The following is a 27,802-nucleotide window of genomic DNA, read 5'->3' on the forward strand; positions in this document are numbered from 1 at the left end:
CCTTCCTGCTTTTCAGCAAAGCATAACAAGAAAATGCAGAGATTTTGAAAATAGAAGTACATTAGAAAGTTATTTAAAGTTGTATGCTTTATCTGGATCATGAAAGAACAAAATGGGGTTGTATGTCCCTTTAAGCAATGATTGTATCAGCTCCAGAATGACTGTGGTGTTAAGTTAGTTTCATTTGTAGCCCAGGATTTACTAAAATTGACATATTAACAAAAATGATCTAATCATTAACATTTCATTAAAGAAATGCAATAGGTCTCAGGTCTAAGCAGTAATTAAACACAAAGTGACATAACAGTGCTAATGTGTCATTTTATTGTTCAATTATTGCGGGCTCATAACTGTGTTTTATCTCTGCAAAAGTGTTAGTCTGCTCCAGAGCAGCAATGCACTACTGGGAGCTAACCAAACACATGGTGTGAGCCAATGACAAGAGGCATAGATGTACAGCCACCAATCACCAACTAGCTTCCAGTAGTGCATTGCCGCTCCTCAGCCTACTTAGGTATGCCTTTCAACAAAGGATACCAAAATAAAAAAGTACATTTAGTACTAGAAATGAAATGAAAAGCCTCATAAAAAGGAAAGCTCTTTCTGAAACATCATTAAAAAAACAAACAAACAAAAAAAACAAAATTTTTCTAAATTTGGATTATATGTCCCAATAAGTGTTCTTAGCTTTTTGTACTATTTGGCCTGGATTATGCAATCCTGTTATTCATAACTCACAACCGTAATAAAAAGGTGATGAGATTTCCTTATGATTTCGTATTGTTCTCTGGTTACTTCAATTGTTCATCAGTGAGTGTCACAAATTAAAGCCTTCATGAGTTTGCACCTTTGCATGCATATATACTAGGCAAACATAGCTTTTGTTAACCATCTAGCTTACATTAAAGGGACATGAATACCCAAATATTTTTTTTCATGATTCATATTTACTTTTATTATCAAATGTTCTTTGTTATTTTGGTGTCTTTTGTTGAAAAGCAGGGAGATCATCTCAGAAACGTGTTCGTGTTTCTAGCTCTACATGGTAGCAGTTTGTCAAGAATGTTATATATTTGCAAGAGCACTAAATGGCTGCACTTTTCCTGCCATGTGGTGCTCCAGACATGCTACCTACCCAGGTATCTGTACAACAAAGACTACCATTCCACCAAAGCAAATATGATGATAGAAGGAAATTGGAACTTTTTTTTTTTTTTTTTTTAAATTGTGAGCTTGTTATAATTAAAAAATAAATAAAATAAAAATTGGGGTTTAACCCCTTGACCAAATATAACATATGTGTGTGGTGTGTGTGTGTGTGTGTGTGTGTGTATATATATATATATATATATATATATATATATATAATGTCACTCGGTGCAACGCTCATCGTACCGCATAACGTGTATATATACGTATATAAACGTCGCAGCTGCAGGAAGCTCCAGCAGTCAAATGACAGCTGAGAAATGGTCTTCCTGAGCTGCATGTATCTGTCTGCAAATGGAAACTGAGCACGATCGGCGCTCCGTTTCCATATGAAGGCAGATGCCAAATCGTTACAGATGGTGACACTGGGTGTGTCACCGTCTGTAACAATCATCTGCTGGTGCCGGCGAAAGGTGAGGGAGGGAAAAGAGTTGTTTGGGAGGAATAAGGTAGGGATCAGGTGGGAGGTGTCAGGTGGGAGGGTAATCTCCACACTAAAGCTAAAATCAACCTTACACGCTACCTGCTTAACCCCATCACTGCCGGGAATAATAGAAGTGTGATACGCAGCTGCAACAAGCGATATTCTAATTGCCAGAGACCAATGGCAAAACCATGTATGTCTGCTATTTCTGAACAAAGGGGATCTCAGAGAAGCTTTTACAATCATTTTTCATGATAGAACAAGAGGTAGGTAAATAATTTAAGGGAGAGATCCAAACCCATTTGGCAGTGAAATGGTGGCCTGAAATATACCAAAATGGGCCTAGATCAATACTTTGGGTTGTCTACTTAAAAAAACAATAACAAAAAAAAACATATAGTTTGACAGGTAAATAAAAAAAACAAGGCTCGATTTCTGTTTCAATGGAGTGAAAGCAAAAATGCTAATAATTCTCCGCTATTTGGGGCAAGTTCTTCTTTGAAATTCCCGGTAGAGAAGGGGTTAATGCCCCCTTTAAACATTAAATTATATATACTATGTTTATATAGTAATAAGCTTTTGATTATAAAAAGTTCAGTTTTATTTCCTTTTTATGACATCACTGTTTTTATACACACTTATATATTTTTTCCACAGAATTTTTGTTACCTTTTTTTCCCTCAGGACAAAAATCAAGCACAGTTGTCCAGGTGAAAAAAAAGTTCCTCTTAACTTTGCATTCCTTGTAGTCAAGGCATCTGTAAAACCCCTAAGTCTACTCTATAGTCAATATATTCTACATTTGCATTTTGATCTGTTCTTGGAAGCTGTGGTCTCAATGCAGTTTTAGCTTTAACTGATGGGAACTCAGGAGGCAGAGCTGTTATACTGCCTATAAATTGAAGAATGTGGATAGCATGTGGTACCAGCATTCATGTCTTGCCCTTGTAAAATTTTAGGGTGATCTGTCCACACATTTCTAATGCAGCAGTGAATTCAAGCAACTGTTCAAAACTCACTGGAGACAACCAAAGGAATGTTGTGTTATAATATTTCTTACGCGTTTTTATAATATCTGTATTTGATGTCTTCATGCTCTACTTGATTATCTAGTATGCACAATGAAATCCTGCTTTTTTCCCTTTCCTAGGCTGAGCTTACCTTTTGTAATCATGTTGTAAAGGAAAATCGCTATCCCTTTGCCAATTTTTTTTCTCTCTCTCTCTCTCTCTTTGCGGAAGTATGTACATAAAAGCCATTGATCGTGAAATGTGCTATTGGACCAGACTGTTTATACAAGTGCAAGAAATTGTACAAGAAATTTTCAGTCTGCTCTGTAAGGAAAGCCTTTCTCAAGTGATTTAATTTCTCCATATGGAAGCCTGGTATCTGGAGGGGGATGGAAAATAAACGAACTGAAATTAAGATCCTGGCGAATAGAATCTAATTTACAGTGCCATTTAGAAATTGTGTTTTATTGTATCCTTTGTTACAAGTAGTATAAACTATGCATTGTTCTTTAGACTAAAACACTAACATTTAAATATATTTTTCTTGCTAGTTGGTGGACGGGTAAGCCGCGAGTTAAATTATACACGACAGAAGATTGGAGAAGAAGCAATGTTTAATCCACAACTTATGATCCAGACACCTCTTGAAAACGGTGCTAATGTTCTGACAACAGAAGCTCTCATGCAACATCTCCATTCGGCACATGAAGCCACCAAGGTTCAGGTCTTTATGTACAACAGGTAAATACTGAAGGGACATTAAACACATAGGGGCCGATTTATCAAGGGCCGAATGGCCCCTGGAAACAGTAGTTATGAAGCAGTGGTCTTAAGACCGCTGCTCCTTAACTGGTCCGCCGCTTCTGAGCAACGGACAGCAATCAACCCAAACAGATGCGATCGGGTTGATTGACATCCCCTGCATTTGCAGGGGGGTGGTATTGCACAAGCAGTTCAACAATGTCTGTCAGACACGATACGCTACAGAGTATCATGTCGGAGAGACATTGATAAATCGGCCTCATAATCTGGTGGACGGTAGTTGCCTGAGCTTTTCTGGATGCAGTAGAGTTTTACCATTTGCAGGAGCTGTTTAGATCAGTGTACAAGCGTATTTACTCATGACCTCTGATAGGCCAAAGCCAAGGTGGCCAATAACACACAGGCTGGTATGAAATAGCAAAGCTCTTCAAATGATTCTGAGGAATTGACAGTTTTACACACTTTTTCTTTATTTTTTTATGCCAATTTTGTGCAGAGCTGGTTGATGATACATACTATAAAGAAAGAAAAATTAACATTTGCAGAGCAAATTTGTCAAACTTTTGATTACCAATACACACAGACGCAAAAATAAATCAGACCACTTCTCATTATGTCAGAAAAAATAGGATTGTTGATTGGATAACCGCATTATAAAGAAGTGCCTAACTAGAATAGAGTATTTTGTTTTTTTTAATGTAAAGAGATATTGAACATCGAGATTGTAATATAAAATGCTTAAAGGGTTAGTACACCCCCAAAAATTTTATTGTTTAAGAAGATAGATAATCCCTTTATTTACCATTCTCCAGTTTTCCATAACCAATACTGTTATAAAAATATACCTTTTACCTCTGTAATTAACTTGTATCTAAGCTTCTGCTGACTGCCTCCTTCTCAGATCTTTTGACAGACATGGATTACAGGCAATTAGTTCTGACTCTTAAATAACTCCACGTGGGTGAGCACAGTTATTTATATTAAACACATGAACGAACGCCCTCTAGTTGTGAAAAGCTGTCAAATGCTTTCAGATAAGGTGTGGCCTTAAAGGGCCTAGGGTTAGCTTTCAACTAAGAATACCAAGAGATCAAAGCAAATTTGATGATAAAAGTAAATTAGAAAGCTGTTTAAAATTACATGCCCAATCTGAATCATGAAAGTTTAATTTGGATTTTACTATCCCTTTTAATTATGCATAGTAAGACAACTTAGCAATATACTTTCACTATTTATTTTACACCTTTTTTCTGTAATTTTATATCTAAAAATTGTGGATTTTCAAGTCCCTGGACTTTGAAAAACCACATGGCAGGCTTCACAAGTCTAACCTAGCCACATATCTGTCCCTAATTTGTTTAGGTTTTGTTATCTTGAATCCTCCAAATATGCGAATGGGAGGGTTGAGTTTGACCATTTAAAAACAATTGCAGCAAACAAGGTGTTGTTCAGTTATCATAATGCTCAGACTATGCTGACATGTTAATCTAATGGAAGACTGCCCGAAAAAAAGAAAATGAATGTCGAGTTGTTTCTGTCCCTATAACTCCTAAATTTTACTTTTGGTTCTTAACTTTTTAGAAGCTATCTCTTTTTTTCTCTTTTATTTGTGGGGATGTTTAAATAACAGCATGTTTTACTTATACAGGCATTGGAAATTAGAAGACTTGTGTTTTAAATCTGGAGAACTTATCACAGAAACCAATTTTGTGGCATCAGTAAGTGTTATTTCTCTCTGTGTAGAAAATAACTTCTGTATAGTCAAATATTCCTCTTCTCTAAAACATTTTTTTTTATGATTATGTACAGATTATTGAATCTTTATATCCCTGCTTGATTATTACACCTTTAGACTGTTTTTGGGAAGGAGCAAAACTTCAGTCTGGAACAGCATATTTTTAGTAAGTGACTTATTATTTATTTATGTGGCTACTTGGTTTAGGTGACCATACTACTTTTTAGATTACAATATTTTATAGCCTAAATATGTAGCAATAATTTAGAACAGTGTTTCTCACTTCCAGTTTCAGGACACACTAACAGGCCAGATTTTCAGGATTAATTTGAGTGAGAGCAGGTTAATAACTATGGTTACTGATCATCTGATAATTGGACCTGTACTCTAGTTTAGATATCCTAAAAGCTGGCCTATTAGTGAGCCCTGAAGACTGAAATTGAGAAACACTGATTTAGAAGAATTATAACATTTTTAATTTGAAGTATTTGCTATAGAATTCAATCTTTTAAATGTCTACTTCAAAGACCTCTTCTGACTTCAGAATATACCTATACATCTAAAGCATGAATGAACGTGAACAATGACACTTTTATTTAATTGGTTAATGAAACAAAGTGTACTTTTTAGTTTTGAGTTCTTATAGTTGAGCTACTTTATATTCCTCTTATCCTACAAAGAGTTAATTGATTATTGTAACTGGCATTTGCAGGCATTTTCTGGTAATTATGCAAGTGTTAGTGTCTGTTTATATTCTGGTTGTATGGTTCTAGCTGAGATACGCCATTTCAAATGACCCTCTTTAACCTATACTGTACAGTTCTTGAAATGCAGATTTATTATTATTTTTTCTTGTTTAAAGACTTAAAATAATGACTTGCGTTTGGTAAACAAGGTTTGCTGACATGAACCATCAAAATAGGTGACCATTTTTTAAATGTATAAGAATGTGCCAGAACAGTATCAAGTGTGGGCTCAGCAGCAGAAGAGATAGCCATCCCTCTTTATTGTATGATTTGCTGCCAAATATAAACCTGTTTTTTTTTATTTTTTTTTTGTTACAGTTCTATAAATGTATAAAGCTTAAGGTCATTAAAAAAATAAAATAAAAGCATAAGTGGAGAAATGCCAGTTTACACGTGGCCTTTAAAGTAGGTGTAATAGATATTTTACAAATACACTTTTTGCTTTGTCATTCAAATATACAAGGCTGTTGAAAAATCAAGCAGATTATTTATTATTTTGCCCAAAATAAATCTATGCACATTATGTTCATTCTGGTATTAAAACATTAGCATGAAGCCATACATTAAGTATCACATCTCATGCATGCTCATTCTTTGCATTTCTTATTTCTCAATATTCTCTTTAATTTCTTCTGTAGCGGTAAACCCCCAATGAGATGGACAAACTTTGACCCCTTGGAATTACTGGCAGACATAAAGAATTTAAACATTAATGCAGAGACGTGGGAGGAAATGCTAAATAAGGCAGAGGTTGGTCATGGGTATATGGACAGACCTTGCCTAAATCCATCTGATTCAAAATGTCCCGCCTCCGCACCAAATAAAAATTCCACCAAAGTGAGTTCTAAGTGACAATAAGACATTCTAATTGTTTGTTTTACAATTTATATATTGTATTATTTTTATTTATTTATTTACTTTATTCATTTTTTGTCCATTTTTAGCCACTGGATGTTGCTCTTGTTTTAAGCGGTGGCTGTTATGGACTTTCAAGGAAGTACATGCATTGGCAGGAAGAGCTGATCATAGGGGGGACAGTGAAAAATGCCAGTGGAAAACTTGTCAGGTGAAACACTGATCCAAATAATCTAAATGCAGGAGGGTTTTTTTTTTTTGGGGGGGGGGTTACAGCTTTTTTTACACCTTTTTGCATACTTTTGAAATTAATACGAAACCCAGATTTAATTTTTTGATTACTTTTACAATACAAATATATATGAATATTTAAAAAAAAGAATATTTCACCCTTAGCTCAAAGCCTACGTGGCACACTCATCTTAACAATAAGTACAGTATTGCAGAATGCTGGGCCAATCACAGGGGTTTGTTTATTATTTTGATTTTTTTCAGTTAGGGTATAACAATATTCTATGTGCTAAAACTACACACCAGAATTTTTATTGTTTAAAAAGATAGATAATCCCTTTAATACCCATTCCCCAGTTTTGCACAACCAACATCGTTATATTAATATACTTTTTACCTCTGTGATTAACTTGTATCTAAGCATCTTCTGCAAGCCCCCTGATCACATGACATTTTATTTATTATCTATTGACTTTCATTTTAGCCAATTAGTGCAGTGTGTGCCACAAGCCACAGGCGTGATCACAATGTTATCTATATGGCTCACATAAACTAGCTCTCCCCTGTTGTGAAAAGCAAATATAATAATTTCTAAGTCCTTGAAGGCCGCCTCTTATCACATGCTTTTTTATGAGCCTTCCTAGGTTTAGATTTCAACTAATAATACTAAGAGAACAAAGCAAAATTGGTGATAAAAGTAAATTGGAAAGTTGTTTAAAATGGCATGCCCTATTTAAATCCTGAAAGTTTTTTTTGGTCTTGACTGTCCCTTTAATTATGGAATTATGATACTTTTATTTCAGTTTTCAGATTACCTTGATTTTATACAGCTATAACAATCTATGGAACGGCAAAATCCAGTTTGTTTGTTTATTTTGGAAGTTAGGGGGACCTTAGATAGCTAATTGTTTTGCTAAAGAAAATGTAATAATCACATTTATAAACCAGAATATAATCGTTTTATTTGGTTTTGTTTCTTTTCATGCTGCTCCTCTATACTTTTAAAGTTTTATTTATATTCTATTTATTTTATTTTTCAGTGCCCAGGCGTTGCAGACCATGTTTCAGTTAATGACACCTAAACAAATGTACGAGCACTTCAAAGCTTATGACTATGTTAGCAAAATAAACTGGAATGAGGACAAAGCAGCAGCCATCTTGGAGGCTTGGCAACGCACTTATGTTCAGGTGAGGCTCCCTAACAATGCAGTTTAGTTAAAGGGATATGAAACCCCCCAAAAATGTATTTTGTGATTCAGACAGAGCATACACTATTAAAAAAGTTTCCAATTGACTTCTATTACCAAATTGGCTTAATTCCAATGGTATTCTTTGTTGAAGAGATACCTATGTAGGGGACTGGAGCACTACATAGCAGGAAACCGTGCTGCCATCTAGTGCTCTTTTAAATTGATAGCATTTTGCAAAACTGCTGCCATATAGTGCGCCAGACCGGTGCACGCTTCTTAGCTTACATCCCTGGTTTTCAACAAATTATACCAAGAGAACAAAGGAAATGAGATAATTGAAATATATTAGAAAGTTGTTTAAAATTGCATGCTCTATCTGAATAATGAAAGAAAAATGTTGAGTTTCATGTCCCTTTAACATGAATACTCTTTGTTATAAATGTTTTATTTACCTTTCAGTTTATGGTTATTGATCCTATTTTTTTATTTTTGTTCTTTTAATAGTCTGACAAGATAAATAATTTATGTTGATAGCAGTCTCAATTCCACTTACAGAAACAGAAGTCATATTGAGTGCCCAATAATTCATCTAAAGTGGAAACAATTTAAGCCTCTGATGCTAATCATCAATTAAAACCTAATTTAGAAACTATCAAAAAATGAAAGTCTTTCAGTCATCGCGTGTGGAAAATCCCTTCCTGACCACTAGGAGAAGGCAAAAAGATACCTTAACACATCAGTGCATTAAATCCCTCCCACTTCCCATGATGCTCAGTCATTTTCTTTTGCCTTTTTGATGAGGAGTGTGGTGAAAGTGCAGATCTACTTGTCATTGAGAGGGGTCCTCTAACTGATCTTAGGCCTATTTCTTCTTGAGCTTCTCGTAACGAGGCTTCTGTTGAAAAGATTTGCAAGGCAGCTACTTGGTCTTCTTTGCACACTTTTTCACAGTTTTATCACTTTGATGTGAATGCCGTTTCTGAGGCTGCTTTTGGCAGAAAAGTTCTGCGGGCCATAGTGCCTGATTAGTAATGTACCTGCCTTCACTGTTAGCCCCCACTTAATTCATGGTGATCTCGTGAACTTCACTGATTGGGTATAGATTCCCACATGTGGTGACTCGTGGACTCTCACCATTATGAAAAAAAAATGAATTTATCGGGTAAGCATAATTTTTTTTATTGTAATGTTCAAGAGGTATTTTAACTCCTGCCACTTGAATATCATGTATATTTTAAGCATTCTATTTCTTATGTTAACAACATCAAACTTTTTAAAACTAAACATACATTATACCCCTTATTGTTTTATTGTAGCATTCTACTAAGAAGTACACATAATCAATGTTATGCATCCTGCATTCTTCCCTGACACTCGGTTTAGGATGCAACAGGTGATTGGATAGAGCATGACTTTAACTATGTGTTTAACCCTCATCATGGAGAGTAACAGGAATTAGTTGAAAATTGAAATGCCTTAACAAAACATAGAAATGTATTTAGAATATAAAGGGCCAAGGATTTTTTCACAACTATTTGCGTGTGTCAGATATAGTGCTCATTTTACAAGTTTAAAATAAATACACCCCTCACCACACCCACAATTCAGTTTTACAAACTTCACCATCTCCATAGGAGGCAAAGTAAGTTTGTGGTTGATTTTCTTCTGTGATATGCGCTTCTCAGCATTTTGAAGCCCGATTCCTCTCAGAGTACAGTGAATGTCAGAGGGATGTGAAAGGAATATCACCTATTGAATTCTATGGTTTTCCTCGCGGGAAATCTTTTCATATGTTCTCTATTATCAGTCGTAGATATTCATCTCCTACCTCCCTTTTCAGATTGACGATATACTCTCATATTCCATTACCTCTACTGATAACTGTTTCAGTACTGGTTTGGCTATCTGCTATATGTGGATGGGTGTCTTTCGGTAAGTATGTTTTCATTACTTAAGACACACTCAGCTATGGTTTGGCACTTTATGTATTAATGTAAAGTTCTAAATATATGTATTGTACTTATATTTGCCATGAGTCAGGTTTATGTATATTTCCTTTTTGCAGACTATCAGTTTCAAAATTCAGAAGATCCTACCTCAGATATTGACACTGACAAATCTACTTATCTCTTTAAGATGGAGTATATTTGTTCCTTGTTAAAAGAGGTGTTGATTACTTTGGATATTGAGGAAACTAGTCCTCTTGATATTAAAACTAGTAAACGTTTAAATTCTGTTTATAAACCTCCTGTGGTTACTCCAGAGGTTTTTCCAGTTCCTGATGCTATTTCTGAAATGATTTCAAAAGAATGGAATAGGCCTGGTACTTCTTTTATTCCTTCTGCTAGGTTTAAAAAGTTGTATCCCTTGCCAGCAATTAGATTGGAGTTTTGGGAAAAAATCCCCAAAGTTGATGGGGCTATCTCTACTCTTGCCAAACGTACTACTATCCCTATGGAAGATAGTACTTCCTTTATAGACCCTTTAGATATGAAACTTGAATCTTATCTAAGGAAAGCTTATTTATATTCTGGCTATCTTCTCAGGCCTGCCATTTATATGGCTGATGTTGCAGCTGCATCAACTTTTTAGTAGGAAAGTTTAGAGCAACAGTAAACAGATCCTGATTTGTCTAGCATTGTTCGCTTGCTTTAACATTCTAATCATTTTATCTGTGATGCTATTTTTTTATATCAAAATTGATGTTAAATCTATGTCTTTAGCTAGAAGAGCTTTGTGGCTTAAATATTGGAATGCTGACATGGTATCTAAGTCTAGATTACTATCTTTCTTTCCAAGGTAACAATTTATTTGGTTCTCAGTTGGATTCAATTATTTCAACTGTTACTGGGGGGAAGGGAGTTTTTTTTTACCTCAGGATAAAAGATCTAAGGGTAAATCTAAGGCTTCTAATTGTTTTCGTTCTTTTCGACAGAATAAGGAACAGAAAGCCAATCCTTCGTCCAAAGAATCTGGTTCAAGTTGGAATAAATCCAAGCCTTTTAAGAAACCCAAGCCAGCCCCCAAGTCTGCATGAAGGTGCGGCCCTCATTACTGCTCAGCTGGTGAGGGGGGGTGCAGATTAAAATTTTTCCAAGACATTTGGGCAGATTCTGTCCAAAATCAATGGATTCAGAGCATTGTCTCTCAAGGGTATCAAATAGGATTCAGAGTAAGACCTCCTGTGAGAAGATTTTTTTCTCTCACACGTTCCAGCAAACCCAGTGAAGACTCAGGCCTTTCTGAAGTGTGTTTAAGATCTAGAGCTTTCAGGGGTAATTATACCAGTTCCGTTTCAGGAACAGGGTTTGGGGTTTTATTCAAATTTATTCATTGTCCCAAAGAAAGAAAATTAATTCAGGCCAGTGCCAACTTTCAAAATGGTGACTATAAGGACTATTCTGCCTTTTTGTTCAGCAAGGTCATTATATATCCACGATAGACTTACAGGATGCATATCTTCATATTCCGATTCATCCAGACCACTATCGGTTTCTGAGATTCTCTTTTCTAGACAAGCATTACCAATTTGTTGCTCTACCATTTGGCCTAGCAACAGCTCCAAGAATTTTTTTCAAAATTCTCGGTGCCCTACTCTCTGTAATCAGAGAACAGGGTATTACGGTGTTTCCTTATTTGGACGATATCTTGGTACTAGCTCAGTCTTTACATTTTGCCGAATCTCAAACATATCAACTAGTGTTGTTTCTTCAAAGACATGGTTGAAGGATCAATTTACCAAAAATGTCCTTGATTCCTCAGACAAGGGACCCCTTTTTAGGGTTCCAGATAGATTCAGTGTCCATGACTCTGTCTCTAACAGACAATAAAATTGGTTTCAGCTTGTCGGAACCTTCAGTCTCAATCGTTCCCTTCAGTGGCTATGTGCATGGAAGTTTTAGGTCTCATGACTGCAGCATCGGACGCAATCCCCTTTGCTCATTTTCATATGAGACCTCTCCAGCTTTGTATGCTGAAGCAATGGTGCAGGGATGATACAAAGATATCACAATTAATATCCTTAAATCCCAATGTTCAACTTTCTCTGACTTGGTGGTTAGAGCACCACCGTATAATTCAAGGGGCCTCTTTTGTTCGTCCAACCTGGACTGTAATCACAACAGATGCAAGTCTTTCAGGTTGGGGAGCTGTCTGGGGAACTCTGACAGCACAAGGGGTTTGGAAATCTCAAGAGTTGAGGTTACCAATCAATATTTTGGAACTCCGTGCTATTTTCAGGGCTCTTCAGGTTTGGCCTCTGTTGAAGAGAGAACCATTCATTTGTTTTCAGACAGACAATGTCACAAATGTGGCATATATCAATCATCAGGGACTCACAGTCCCCTAGCTATGGAAGAAGTATCTTAGATACTTGCTTGGGCGGAATCCAGCTCTTGTCTAATTTTTGCGGTACATATCCCAGGTATAGACAATTGGGAAATGGATTATATTAGCCGTCAGACTTTACATCCAGTGGAGTGGTCTCTACATCCAGATGTGTTTTTTCAGATTGTTCAGATGTGGGTTCTTCCAAAAATAGATCTGATGGCTTCTCATCTAAACAAGAAACTTCCTAGGTACTTATCCAGGTCCAGGAATCCTCAGACGGAGTCGGTGGATGCGTTGGCAGTTCCTTGGTTTTACCAACCTGCTTATATATTTCCGCCTCTAGTTCTTCTTCCAAGAGTGATTTCCAAAATCATCATGGAACATTCGTTTGTGTTTCTGGTTGCTCCAGCATGGCCTCACAGGTTCTGGTATGCGGACCTTGTCCGGATGTCCAGTTGTCAACCTTGGCCACTTCCTTTAAGACCAGACCTTCTGTCTCAAGGACCGTTTTTCCATCAGGATCTCAAATTGCTAAATTTGAAGGTATAGAAATTGAAAGCTTAGTCATAGAGGTTTCTCTGACTCAGTGTTTGATAGAATGTTACAGGCTTGTAAATCTGTTTCTAGGAATATTTATTATCGAGTTTGGAAGACTTATATTTCATGGTGTTCTTCTAATAAATCTCGGCATTCTTTTAGAATTCCTAGAATTTTACAGGTCTTCATGATGGTTTGGATAAAAGTTTATCTGCAAGTTCCTTGAAGCGAAAAATCTCTGCTCTTTCTGTTTTATTTCACAGAAAGATTGCTAAGCTTCCTGATATTCACTGTTTTCTTCCAGCTTTGGTCCGTATCAAGCCTTTCATTAAATCAATCTCTCCTCCTTGGAGTCTTAATTTGGTTATGAAAGCTTTACAAGCTCCTCCTTTTGAGCCTATGCATTCTTTGGATATTACACTACTTTCTTGGAAAGTGTTGTTCCTTTTGGCTATCTCTTCTGCTAGAAGAGTTTCTGAATTATCTGCTCTTTCTTATGAGTCACCTTCTCTGATTTTTCATCAAGATAAGGCAGTTTTGCAGACTTCATTTACATTTTTACCTAAGGTTGTGAATTCTAACAACATTAATAGAGAAATTGTTGTCCCCTCTTTGTGTCCTAATCCTAAGAATTCTTTGGAAAGATCCTTACATTCTCTGGATGTTGTAAGAGCTTTGAAATATTATGTCAAAGCTACTAAAGATTTCAGAAAGACTTCTAGTCTATTTGTTGTCTTTTTTGGTTCTAGGAAAGGTCAGAAAGCTTCTGCCATTTCCTTGGCATCTTGGTTAAAGGTTTTGATTCATAAGGCTTATCTGGAGACTAAATTCTACCGTTTTGATGTATTTGCCTCTTCGGAAGCAGTTTTTGGTAGAAAAGTTCTTCAGACAGCTGTTTCAGTTTGATTCCTCTGCTTATGTTTTAAGTTTTTTCTTTTTGGTTGTAGATTTAATTTTTCAGCGGAAAATGGCTGTTTTTATTTTATCCCTCCCTCTCTAGTGACTCTTGTGTGGAGTTCCACATCTTGGGTATTTCTATCCCATACATCACTAGCTCATGGATTATTGCCAATTACATGAAAGAAAACATAATTTATGTAAGAACTTACCTGATAAATTAATTTCTTTCATATTTTCAAGAATGCATGAGACCCACCCTTTTTATGGTGGTTATGTTTTTTTGTATAAAGCACAATTATATTTCCAATTCCTTTTTTTGATGGTTTTTACTCTTTTTTTTTCTATCACCCCACTTCTTGGCTATTCGTTAAACTGAATTGTGGGTGTGGTGAGGGGTGTATTTATAGGCATTTTGAGGTTTGGGAAACTTTGCCCCTCCTGGTAGGATTGCATATCCTATACGCCACTAGCTCATGTACTCTTGCCAATATGAAAGAAATGAATTTATCAGGTAAGATCTTACATAAATTATGTTATTATGTTAGTGTGACTTGAAAGGAAAGGTATCTGGAACACATTAGTGAGCCCTGGAATCTGTTCACAGCTCAAATCCCATTGGTGAAGTCATGTGACTTTTTTGGCCTTTGTTTCCCAGGCGCTGACCTTTCCTGAGTTGCATGTGACCTCTGTGAATCCACCAACCGATTAGGGGGAGAAAAAAAAAATATTTAATTTTTTTTACCTTTTCTAGTAATGCCTTGTGTAGGAACATTACAGAGTTTCTAGAATTGAGAAATTATGTACAACCAATCCTATATGCACCCACTGTTTTCACCTCTATTACTTCCAGACAGCTTGCTTAATACCCTTGGATGGGTCATATACATATGCCTAGTTGTACAGTGTCCTATTCATATTGTTTTGTTATATACATGCACTTTCTGATAGCAACAGTTGATTTTAAAATAAACTGGGGTCCACTTACTTTATGTTTCTTGTTTATTTACACAGATATGTATAGTATGAATAAATCAGTAATTCAATTCTTCTTTGCAAAAGGTCTGCATACAGTATATATGTTTTTAGAGTATATTTAAACCTCTTATTTTGTTACCAAAGTTTGCATTATGTTAAGAGACCTTGGACATAGCCCTTAAAAAGCATCTCAGGAATTTTTATCTTTCTTCTTTTTTGTGGCCAGTAAGGGCAAATATAAATGAGCTTGTACACTGATCCAATATACCACTAGGTTGAATGTTGCAGGGTCTGTGTTCGTAATGCACTCTAGCCTCTCTGGGTCAGCGGTAAAAGCACAATGTAAATTCAATTACAGTAAAATCAACCAATATAAGTGAAGGAAGTACATTGCAATTTTTTTACTATACAAAATTTAAAGGGATATAAAACCCAAAAACTTGATTAAAATTATACAGATAGAGGATACGTTATTCAACATTCCATTTTACGTCTGTTATCTAATTTGCTTCATTCTCTTGATATTATGGGTTGAAAAGCATATATAGGTAGACTCAGGAGCTGGGAGATAGCTGCTGGGTAGTGGCTGCACATATATAGCTTTTCTCTTTGGCTTATTGATGCATGCAGCTAGCTCCCTGTAGTGCATTGCTGCTCCTTCAATAAAGAATACCAAGAGAATTAAGCAAATTTGATAATAGAAGTAAATTGGAAAGTTGTTAAAATTGTATGCTTGATCTGAATCATTAAATATTTTATGGGGAATTACATTTTTACTTTGTTTTTTTATTACCTTTTAGTGGTTTCCTAATAATTTTTAGTTCTTAATGTTTATTTTAGGTTGTACATCAAAGTGTTGCACAAAATTCCACCCAGAAAGTTCTCTCTTTTACCACGACTACCCTGGACGATATCCTGAAATCATTTTCAGATGTTAGTGTTATAAGAGTGGCCAGTGGATACCTATTCATGGTAAGCTAACTTTCCTATGTAAATGGTATCCTTTGGCTTCAACCACTAGAAACCACAAGATAAATGTCAATAAATAATACTTTTGATAAAAACTACAAAACTGGAAGCCATTTTGAAGTCAGGGTGCATACTAACGTGTATTGCTTTTTTGTTTTTTTGGTTGTTTTGTTTGCAGCTTGCCTATGCCTGTTTAACCATGCTGAGATGGGACTGTGCCAAGTCGCAGGGTGCTGTGGGGCTGGCAGGAGTCTTGCTGGTTGCGCTCTCAGTGGCTGCAGGATTGGGCCTGTGTTCATTAATTGGCATTTCATTTAATGCAGCAACTACTCAGGTACGGTTTTGTCTTTTAATCCACATATATATTCAATTAGTTAAAAAAAATGTGACAGGGTTATTACTTTTGAAGTTATGAGCTTTGTATCTTTTATTTATTGATCTATTTAATTTTGAATAAGTCACTTTAGGTAAGCAGCATTTACTCTGACATTCCTTTTGTAAAAAGCTCTTGTCTACAGATATCAGATTTGTTTTTTTAAAACATCAGCATTATTAGTGAATTAAATAACAATTTGAAAACATCAAAAAGGGTTGAAGTAATGTTGATATATAACTTACTAAGGATCACTGGTAGGCAGCCATTGCAATAGTATGCTAATACCCTTGGAAAAAAAAGATGTCTTTTTTTCTCTTATGATGTATTTGATTATAATGAACTTGTCCTGGTTTAACCTCAGTCCAACAGCCAGGACACTTTATTACAGAACCCTTTGACAACTCACAGGAAGCCTTGCCAAGCTAGTATAGGTGCTAAGCCTGCGTGTATTGAATGCTGACTACCTGCATTGTTTCCTTCAGGTTTTGCCTTTTCTTGCTCTCGGTGTTGGTGTAGACGATGTCTTTCTATTGGCACATGCATTTAGTGAAACTGGGCAAAACAAAAGGATTCCATTTGAGGTAATTTGAATTTTCATTTCTTAAGCCTTTGTTCGCACAGGTATTTTTCCAGGAGGCACTTTTTTAAATACTTTAAAAAGTATCCAATCCCATTCAATACAAGCTCAAGTGCTACAAGTATTTCACAATTAAAAACTATTTATGAGTAGAAACCTTTATAGTTCTTCCATAATAAGCACTAACTAACATTTTAAAAATGTTATTGGTATTTCATTGCAGGATTGGAGTGTTTGAGCTTTGTCAGAAAAAGATCACTCTGTTTAAGTGTTATAAATGACATTTTTAGTACATTTTTTAATGATGCTATATTTTCAACTTAGTATGACTATATAGAATGTCCCCCCCCCCCCCAAAACTTCTCATTCAGAGACTTGTTTCTTCAGGATCAACCAGACCTCAGAGGTTTGCCATTGAATGTTTTATGCCTCCTTTTTATTTACATTATGTTTAACACATTTAAACACAGAAGAACAAGGTTGTTGTTGTTGCATAAATTGCATTTTGAGCATACAAACAAACAAACATATCTTCTATATGTATTAATTATTAGGGAAAATTGGGGTAGAAAAAGAAGAAAAATATTCAGAATGTTATTGGCTCACTACAGCATCCCTGGAGTCAAGTCAGAGATAAGCATGAAAGTAACCTATGCCCAGTAGTTCATATCTCTTCATAAAGCGTCATTTAATCTCTTAAAAACAAAGTGTGGAATGCCCATCGGCAATAAGGCTTTCATATGTTGAGTTGGAACAATCTGGCATCTCCATAGTAATTTGTTTGCTTTCTTGAGATGCTGGAGTACACAATTAAGAACCACAGCTTCATAAAAGCCCTGTCTTATCACTACAAATCAAATTATTAGATGTGATCATCAAAATGTGGGGATGTGGGTGACACGAAAAGAGGCCTGTGCATCCCAATACGTTTAGGGGCATATGAAGGTTTTCTTGAATGTCCATACCGTTTAAGCAGTAATCATAAATTTATATTCTCTCATTTGTTAATACGGAAATGTTATGGGTACCGTGTATTAAATGCCAAGCCGACAAGGTACTGAACTTGAGAACCTGTCCGCATGGCTGTGCAGCATACAGGCAGTGGACTCTGTATGTCTGCTGCCCTTATGTACCATTACACACTCAAGTAAGTGTGTAATGCCGTCCCCTTCCCTCGTGCAACCAATCACGCTAGAGTAGGGCCTATCAGTCACCCAGAGCGACCATGTTCGGGGCTGATTTTTCTCCTCCAACTCAGAGGTGGTGGAAATTGTAAGAAGCAGCGGTCTGATGATTGCTGCTTCTTACACTGCAGGAAGCAGGCTTATATTTGCTCCAAAGCTGCTTACGCTGCTTAGTACATGGAGTCCTAAATCTTTAGTTAAATAGTAACAAGTTTAATAAAAAATCTGTGTTAGTGTTCTTGGTTTATTATTGCAGTTGGTTTGGCCATACTTGACCTTTTAAAAGCATTTGAAAAATAAGTAAATATGTTCTTTTATTTATTTGACTTTTTTTGCTTCCTTGCTACCTAGGACAGGACTGGGGAATGTCTGAAAAGGACAGGAGCTAGTGTTGCCTTGACATCTATCAGCAATGTGACTGCATTCTTTATGGCTGCCCTGATACCAATCCCTGCACTCCGAGCATTCTCCCTTCAAGTAAGGACCTAGCTCAGTTATGAAACACTAAAAGTATTCTTTTTGTTTGTTTGTTTTTTGTTTTTTTAAGTTTGAAATAAAAAAGTTAAAGGGACAATGTACTCAGGCAAGCTGCTGATAAGAGTTTGTTGTATTGAAAGCTGCAAGAAAACTTTTTCAACGGGGCTGGTCTCTCTTTTCCACTTTCACTGCTACTGACACTTATTTGCATAGCTTTTCTATAGAGGAAACTGCAGAATTGAAATATCAGTATAGATGGTGGCTTCAACAGACAAAAAAGCCATTTTAAATGATCAAATAAAGGTAAAGGAGCAAGTTGTAAACACTCAGTTTAGCGCACTCCAACAGGTAAATGGATAATTGACAACACATTAAAGGGAGGGAAAATTCACAGTACAATGTACCTTTTGATATTTTGGCTCATGTGTCAGATTTATCATTGTAGTATGTATTTGTGCTTGTCATATTTATATGGTCATTTGATAACTATTAATATAAAAAAAAATAAAAAAACACTTACTTGGAAACTTTTTAAAACTGTATGCACTGTCTAAATCAGAAAAGAAAATGTTTTGGTTTAATACCCCTTTAAATATTAAAATTAATTAAACATTTTTTTTTTCTTGTTTTTAGGTATTTTAGTGGAAAGGGCTCTAAAGTATCTATACATATGTATATATGTATATACATGTGTTTATATATATATATATATATATATATATATATATATATACAGTATATACAAATGTATGTATGTATGTATGTATACATTATAGCCCTTTACATTCAAATACCTTGTCATATACCTTTTTAACCCTCATATTTTTAAAGTTTATATGAATAGTTATTAGATAGTTTATATATGAGTGTTGCACTTTATTTTATACTATACTGCAAGTCTTTTAGTGAAAAGCCATTGTATGATAGAAAAAATAGGTTTCTTTATTAAATATAGCCTCTCTATGTTCTGATTACTTTTTTTTATATAGCTTTATTGATAACCACAAATCAGTTTTGTATTTTGTCATAAACAAAGCTAACATATATGTTTATATGTGTGTGTGTGTGTGTATGGGGTTGAATGACGTGTAAATCATTGCCAAAAATGTCACCAACCTTGATTAACACACTTACATTTTTTAATTCTTTAGACTTATATGTTGCACTTTTTAAGACATTTTTTTTTAGTTTATCTGGCAAAACAAAATAGTTGCTTTCATATTTGCTGTGGTGTGTATATATTTGTGTACCCTTTTCAATATTTTTCCACTTTTTACTAAACAATGAGCACTCAAGTACTACAGCTACAACATCCCTTTTTTTGTTCCTCATTATTATTACGTTAATTTATTTTTGCCGCCCTTGACCATAGAAATATATTCTGAGAAGTGTAAATTCTACAAGTTTCACCTTCCCTAACCTCTGCCCTACATAGATAATAGGTAAGCTTAATTCATATATTAAACAAAGAGCTTTGCACAACAGCAGGATAAAAACTCAGCTACAGATGGGCAGCTGTAATGTGGAGTTCTGGCTGACAAGACTCCTCATCTGCTCATCACTTCCAGCTATGAAGTACACCCACTCTCCTTGTGTGGTCTGCCAGGAATGGCAAAGAGAACACACATACCTTGGGCAGGGCCCCATCTGAGCAGGCTTGCTAGTTTCTCCCTGGATAACTGTAGCACAGACTTCCCATTCTTGTCTGACATCAGCAACCTCCAGAAATTCAAACACTGAAACCTTGCAGGGGCCTTAAATGTGATCAAATAGGAAGGGCTTTTGTATAGTCTAGGGCAGTGATTCTCAACTGCTTATGTATTTTAGCAACACAGTTCTTAAATCTGAGATATTCCAGGGTTTTTTACCTATCCAATACAATGAGATAAAAATAAGAAATACTAGTGTGTGTGTGTGTGTGGGAAATGTTTTGCCAAATATGAGTTACTTTTACCTCAGAGTTGTTAAATGTAGACTAAACACCTCTTTCTTTTGTTTAAAACTATTGCCAATAAGCAAATTGTGTAATCTATGTTTGTTAAAAATGCCTCAAATTACCTACGACAGTTATTTGATATTTAAAATACAGAATTTTGAAGAAAACACAAGTTACATAATTTACATTTTGGCATCTCTAGAGAAAGTGGGGCCTGCACAATGTCTATTTAAAGGGAGACTAAAAATGCTAGACATTATGATGTATTTTAAAGTGAAGTTTAGTCTGAAAATAATATAAAGATGTATTTTAAAAATGTGAATAAGTGTAATTTTTTTTTGTAATGGGTGCCACTGTGTTGGTACTAATTTATTCTATGTTCTCTGCCGAGACCAATTAGGAAACGTTCTATATTAGCTGAAAAGAAGCAATCTCAGATCATTTTGTGTCCCTTAAACTACATCCCTAATAAGCACTATCATGTCTCTAGATCAGAGCTTTCCAAACTTTTCATGTTGGTGACACACTTTTTAGATCTACATCATTTCGCGACACAGTAATTCAGTTGTACTGGCAAACAGGAAGTTAAACTAACTTGTTTTAAGAGATACGGACACATACATAAATTATATAATAACAAAATGTATTTACAAGTAACAGTAAGTATGTGCAAGAATTAAACAAAAGTTTAATATCACCAAAAGCTACTTACTATTTTAATAGGATGTATAAGATTGATAGGATGGACACAATTTCTGAATATTTGGTGGAATATTAGATAAAGACATTCGCATTTCATCATTAAGCATTTTTTAAGCTTACCCTTCCTATCCATATATCAAGAGCAGGAGCAGCAATGCACTACTGGGAGCTAGCTGCAAAAAAAACCCCACTGACTTCAGCTCAGCGTTTAAACTGCCGCCCTCAGAGCTCGGTGAGTCCGATTGACTACTGCCTGTGCTGCAAACACACTGCTGTCCCACTCACTGACTACACATGCAGTCACGAGCCAATTAAGGAGACTACACGTGCAGTCAGGAGCCAATGTGCCGCCAAAGCCACCAATGGCAATAGTTTCGGTTCCCACTGATCTGCGCCAATAGGTTAAGATGACCTGTGACCCCCTAGGTATCAATCACGTGTCAACCATGTGATATGCGTAGCAGGCAGACAGAAAGTCAGAAACCAAAAAAAAAATGTTTAAAAAAATAAAATTTTAAAAAATTAGTGCTGAAGCAGGGACACACCTACACACTGCTGCCGACACGCTAGTGTGTCCCGACACACAGTTTGGAAAGCACTGCTCTAGATCTATTCAACTCCTTACGAAAGGTCCAGTATTATTAATGACCGTAAACGTGAGTAAGCTCTGGATTGGCTGCAAGTATATGCCCACAGCCAATCCTAATGTTAGATAATTGTGATGTGCATGACATTCATTGAAACAGATGTTTCTACCTTAACCTTATTGTTTTTATATTAATAACATGTTTATTCAAGTCCAGTTGCACATTAATGTAGTATTACTATCCGATATTTCTTTACTTAGAAACATTAATTATGTCAGTGCTAGTTTTGATTGTTTTCTATCGGATCTGCAGGCTGCTGTTGTGGTCGTTTTTAACTTTGCCATGGTCCTACTGATATTTCCTGCTATTCTAAGCATGGATCTATATCGCAGAGAAGATCGCCGGCTTGATATCTTCTGTTGTTTCTCAAGGTAAATATGTTTCTTGATACATTTTATCTTTATAGCCAAACTTCTTTACAAAATGTGGCATTTTATAAAAAACACCTGGGGTATCTATCAATACAAATTCCAAAAGCCATAAATTAAACTTAAAGGGACATTAAACCCCCAAAACATATTTAATGATTCAAATAGAGAATATAATCTTTAAAAAGTTTCCAATTTACTTCTATTTTAAAATTTGCTTTGTTCTCATGTTATTCTTTGTTGAAGGGATACCTAAGTAGGTAGCGTGTATATGCCTGAAGCACTACATGACAGGAAATAGTGCTGCCATCTAGTGCTCCTACTAATGTATGTAACCTTGTTGCAAAACTGCTGACATATAGAGCTGCAGACACGTGCACACTCGTAAGCTAACTTTACTGCTTTTCAACAAATGATAACAAGCAAAATGAAGAAAAATTCATAACAGAAGTTAATTGGAAAGTTGTTCAAAATTGTATGTTCTCTCTGAATCATGAAAAAAAAAATAATGGGTTTTATGTCCCTTTAACCAGGATGGAAAGATATAAAAATAGCCATGAAGTGTTTTAGAAATAGTAAAATGTAACAGAATTATGTGATAAATTCTCTAAAATAGAGCTTTTGTTGCAGAGTTTAATTGCAGATGTGATGGACATTAAATAATGAATGGTCTTAGTTGGGAAATGATAACTTTGGAATAAAAGTGTTTTACATTTCTGTGTTCCAGCCCCTGTGTGAGTAGAGTGATTCAGATTGAACCTCAAGCCTATACAGACAATAATGACAACACACGCTACAGCCCTCCCCCACCTTATAGTAGTCATAGCTTTGCACATGAAACTCAAATCACCATGCAGTCAACAGTCCAGTTGCGCACAGAATATGACCCTCGAACTCAGTCGTACTACACCACAGCAGAACCACGGTCGGAGATATCCGTGCAGCCTACAGTGACTGCTCCCCAGGAAGTGAACAGCCAGACCCCAGAAAGCATCAGCTCCACTCGGGATCTACTTTCTCAGCTCCCAGACTCAGGCCTTTACTGCTTTGAGCCTCGTTGTACAAAGTGGACTCTTGCCTCTTTTGCAGAAAAACATTATGCTCCCTTCATATTGAAAACAAAAACTAAGGTATGTGCCTAGTTTTTATGTGTTTGTTTTTTTGATAGCCTGTATTAAAGAATTTATGACTTAAGATTTGTCTTCTGTGTCAAGATTTTGTAGTGATTTTTCAAACATTGAAATTAAATTATTTTCCGTTATTTCAATTTTCTTTTAATCTGGAGAAAGATTAAAGTGAAAAAAGAAAATCTCTAATGTGTTAGAGAAATTTATTATGGAGCTGGTGCTTGCATATAACACTGTTTAACCACTGCAAAAAAAGGTGAAACACATAGTCAAAAGTCTGCTCTAGAGCTGCAATGTACTACTGGGACCTAGATTAACACATCTGGTGAGCTAATGACGGGAGGCATATGTGCATAGCCATCAAATCATTAGTTCCCCATTATTGATTGCCTACCTAGGTGTGTCCTGTGCCGACCTAGGTATGCTTTTCAACAAAGGCTAAATTAAGTAAATGTGATAATATAAATAAACTGAAAAGTCTCTTAAAATGTAATGTGTTCTTTCTGAACCATGAAAGTTTTTCACCTTCCTTTAAGGTTCATTCAGGACAAGAACATTAGTTTGTTTGAAATGCCTTCTCTAAAATTAAACCAAGAAAAAAAAAATTGGTCTACAATGTTTCTTTAATATTTTTGTGCAGAGGTCGGAAAAATTCTATTTTTTTTTTTCTTTTAGATTGGGATCATATTTTTTTTCGTGGCTTTGCTGGCTGTTAGTCTCTATGGCACTACGCGAGTACATGATGGACTAGATCTGACAGATATCGTGCCCCGAGAGACCAGGGAATATGACTTTATTGCTGCGCAATTCAAGTACTTTTCATTTTATAATATGTACATTGTGACACAACAAGTGGACTATCCTCGTGCCCAGCGTTTACTATACGACCTTCACAAGAGTTTTAGTGATGTGAAATTTGTCTTGTTGGAGAGTGACAAACAGCTTCCTAAAATGTGGTTGCATTACTTTCGAGACTGGTTACAAGGTAAGGAGATTTCTGCAAAAGCTTCCTAAAAATAAGCCAACAGAAAATCAGATAAATTATCATCCCATCTTTTTGTAATGATTTCAAAGTAGCAAAAACTTAACTATTTGTCCATTTTAAGAAATATCTATAATATAACATATATAACTATTTAAAATATTATAAACAGGCAGATTTATTCAGGTCTGACAGGTTACTTTTTTCTTGATGCCAGACCAGATGTTTGATCAAATAGGGCACGATTATCTAAAGGTTGCTGGTATGTGCCTTCTGACGTTTTGTTACAAAACAAATGTTGAATATGGCGGCCGCCAGCAGCATTCAGCTATTTTCGGGGCCGTGTTTCTTCTTGTACAAATCCAGATCTTACAAATGTTTCTCGGAAAATAGCAATGCTGCTGGCGGCAGCCATATACAGCATTTGTTTTATAACGAAACATCTGAATGCACAGCCCTGTTGTCTTGTGAGATGCTCTAACCGTAATCTTAACCGTACTATGAAACCGCTGTTGAAATTCTATAAAGGCAGCTTTTACCTTAAGAACAGTGTGACTCGCAAAAGGGGTATTCCTGCATTTAAAGGGATATAAAGCCCCACATTTTTCTTTCATGATTAAGATAGAACATAACATTTTAAACAACTTTCCAATTTACTTCTATTATCACCTTTTCTTTGTTCTATTGCTATCCTTTGTTGAAAAGCAGGGAAGTAAGTTCAGGTGCGTGCATATGTCTGCAGCACTATATGGGAGCAGTTTTGCAACAATGTTATACACTAGCAAGAGCACTAGATGGCAGCACTATTTCCTGTCATGTAGTGCAGATTTGCACGCTACCTATGTAGATATATCTACAACAAAGAATAACTTGAGAACAACACAAATTTTATGATAGAAGTAAATTGGAACCTTTTTTTAAAAAATTGGATTCCCTATATGAATTATGAAATAAAAAAATTGGGTTTAATGTCCCTTTAAAGGGGCAGTAAACCTACACAATAATGTTATATAATTTTGCACATAGTGCAGAATTATATAACATTATCTCAACGGCAACTGTATATAACAAAGTATTTCAGAGATTTTTTTTCACTAAGTAGAATTTTTCAGAACGCTGCTCCTGGCTCTTCTAAGCAGGTCTGTTTTTTTCCTAAGCGCATTGCGGCACGCTGTCTAGTCACAGCCGACTCGATCACGCCATTAAACTGAATGTAGCTCTCTCCCGCTACCAGACCCGCTCAGTAGAGCCAGGAGCGGCGTTCTGAAAAATTCTACTTAGTGAAAAAAACCGCTGAAATGCTTTGTTATATAAAGTTGGCGCTAAGATAAAGTGCAGAATTATATAACATTATTGTATAGGTTTACTGCCCATTTTAGTATTTGAAGGAGATGCATAGTTTACATTAGGGCTCACAAAAATTGTAATTTTTAAAAATGTTGTGAAATGAACAAATTAAGTACAGAAATAGAAACACACTGTAAACATTATTGTCAAATCAAATTAAAATTGTAACAAAATTGTTCTGCATAAATCGTATTTTATGGAAACATTAAAAATTGTATTTGAATTAAGCGGGAAAAACATATTTAATGCACACAGTAAAAATTGGGGGGGGGGGACTACACTGCACGTGCAAAAAGCACTGTGAAATTCCCTGAGGGCAATAGCTTTGAATCTCAGCAAGGTTTTTCATGTGCGATTACGAAAATATTAGATAATTGGTCCCTTAGTGTCCATGTCACACAAGGATATGCCAAATATCTGGTCTGTCTTTACCCTATTGGACAATGCTTATTATTGGGGTTGTTAAGAATGTTACTGGTTTGTTCAATTTCCTTTATTTTAGGTGACATATTTTACTAGAGCTCCTGCCTGAATAATAATTGAATTGTGTCTGGCTCGGGGAAAATATTTTTTTGTGTCAGATGTTTGAAAAATAAGTTTTCAATATTTTGTTTTGTAATAAATTGCTTATGGTACTCTGGAGATTGGTTAAAAGTATATTAGCAGATTTGCTAGGTTGCCAGGACTCTTCATTTTAGGCCTATAGACATTAGTTTATATTTACATACTTTTTATTGTTACTTTTTTATTATATATTTTTTTTTAATCTTCATTTGCCACCTTGATAAAATATTCAGACGTATGAAAAACAAACAAAGCCTCTGATGATTGGCAGCTATGTGTTACTGCCGCTTCTGATTGGCTCGCCGGCTGTATTCTGTTTGGAAGCAACAATGCTTGTGGCTCCAAAGTGGGACTGATGGGTTAAAGGGATATCAAACCAAAAAAAATCCTTTTGTAATTTCCATTTTCTATGATCAAATTTGTTTCATTCCCCTGGTATTCTTTGTTAAATAGCTATCTAGGTAGGTATCTGGAGCACTACATGGCAGGAAATAGTGCTGCCAACTAGTACGCTTACAAATGGATAATACTTTTGCAAAACTCCAGCCATTTAGTGCAAACTCCTGAGCTTACGAGCTTGCTTTTCAACAAAAGATACCAAGAGAACTAAGGACATTTTATAACAGAAGTAAATTAGAAAGTTGTTTAAAATTGTATTCTCTATCTGAATCATGAATGAAAAATGTTGGGTTTCATATCCCTTTTAAATGACATGCTCTAACAATTTTGTTCTTGTCATTTTTTTTTAATTTAGAATGTCCCTTTAACAACCGCCCTACTCATTTGTTTGTGTTAAGCGGTAATATCCCCTTTTATTTCGTATTTGAGGAAGTAAATGGACGCTTAGTAATGAAATCTTATGTTTTCTCAGGCGCTTTATTATTTTTGCACTAGGAGCATGTTTTTACATTTCTCAGACCAATCTCTTTTGAAGCAGTATTCAAACAAAATGTCTTTTTTTTTAAAAATAATAATAATTTGAGTAATTTGGTAGATTTGTGGAATTTGCTGTCTGCGAGTTCACGTGGTGTCATTTGTGGTTTTGTGGCTAGGCAGACCTGGGTGGTATTGCAGATCTAGGCATTATCTCTTCTGGGTAGGTCTGAGTGTGTAATCTTACCAAGACTTGCTCTATTGTTCTCCGATTTCTGCAAGTTCTCACTAGTCTTATTGTTTTAGCCATTCTACTGCTAGAGGGATTTTCCTGGGCAAAGAAGTCTACTTGCTCAGTACGCTAAAGAAAATATTTTCTAAGAAAACAAAGAAATGTTTAGAGAAAAGCAGGTCAAAGAGGTGCCTTAAAGGGATATCAACCTTAAATGCCACCCTCCACCATAAAGAGCTAGATTTCAAGTGGAGCACTATCTTAATGCGCGCCCGTAAAGGGGCAATTTTGCTCCTTTACGGGCGCACATTTAATAACAAGCCATTACATAGTGGCTCGTTAACGCTTCCGCAAATTTGCGGTTTCGCTTAGTGCAATTAGCCAGAGGTCAGACCTAGTTAATGAAAAAAATGTGCCCTAGTTGCCCCCCCATAAAGAGGACAGTTATTTAGAATGAAATAAAAATATGAGCATCTTTATTTTATTTTTATTTTTTTAAAAACTGCACAAAGCAGTTATAAGGTAGTTAAAGTGAGGG

The 27,802-nt window shown here is 35.7% G+C and overlaps 1 protein-coding gene across 1 annotated transcript in view; it reads left to right on the forward strand.

Annotated features, from left to right (window-relative positions):
* PTCH1 (patched 1) overlaps positions 1–27,802 on the forward strand; it is a 154,275-nt gene that overhangs the window by 61,871 nt on the left and 64,602 nt on the right. Inside the window, exons 3-15 of the mRNA XM_053702419.1 lie at positions 3,195–3,384; positions 5,054–5,123; positions 5,215–5,306; positions 6,525–6,723; positions 6,831–6,952; positions 8,013–8,160; positions 15,744–15,875; positions 16,051–16,206; positions 16,731–16,829; positions 18,361–18,486; positions 22,024–22,142; positions 22,867–23,269; positions 23,942–24,251. Coding sequence (XP_053558394.1) covers positions 3,195–3,384; positions 5,054–5,123; positions 5,215–5,306; positions 6,525–6,723; positions 6,831–6,952; positions 8,013–8,160; positions 15,744–15,875; positions 16,051–16,206; positions 16,731–16,829; positions 18,361–18,486; positions 22,024–22,142; positions 22,867–23,269; positions 23,942–24,251 — 2,166 coding nt within the window. The remainder of the gene's footprint in view (positions 1–3,194; positions 3,385–5,053; positions 5,124–5,214; positions 5,307–6,524; positions 6,724–6,830; positions 6,953–8,012; positions 8,161–15,743; positions 15,876–16,050; positions 16,207–16,730; positions 16,830–18,360; positions 18,487–22,023; positions 22,143–22,866; positions 23,270–23,941; positions 24,252–27,802) is intronic.

The sequence above is a fragment of the Bombina bombina genome, chromosome 2, assembly GCF_027579735.1.
Source record: "Bombina bombina isolate aBomBom1 chromosome 2, aBomBom1.pri, whole genome shotgun sequence".
Taxonomy (NCBI): Eukaryota; Metazoa; Chordata; class Amphibia; order Anura; family Bombinatoridae; genus Bombina; species Bombina bombina.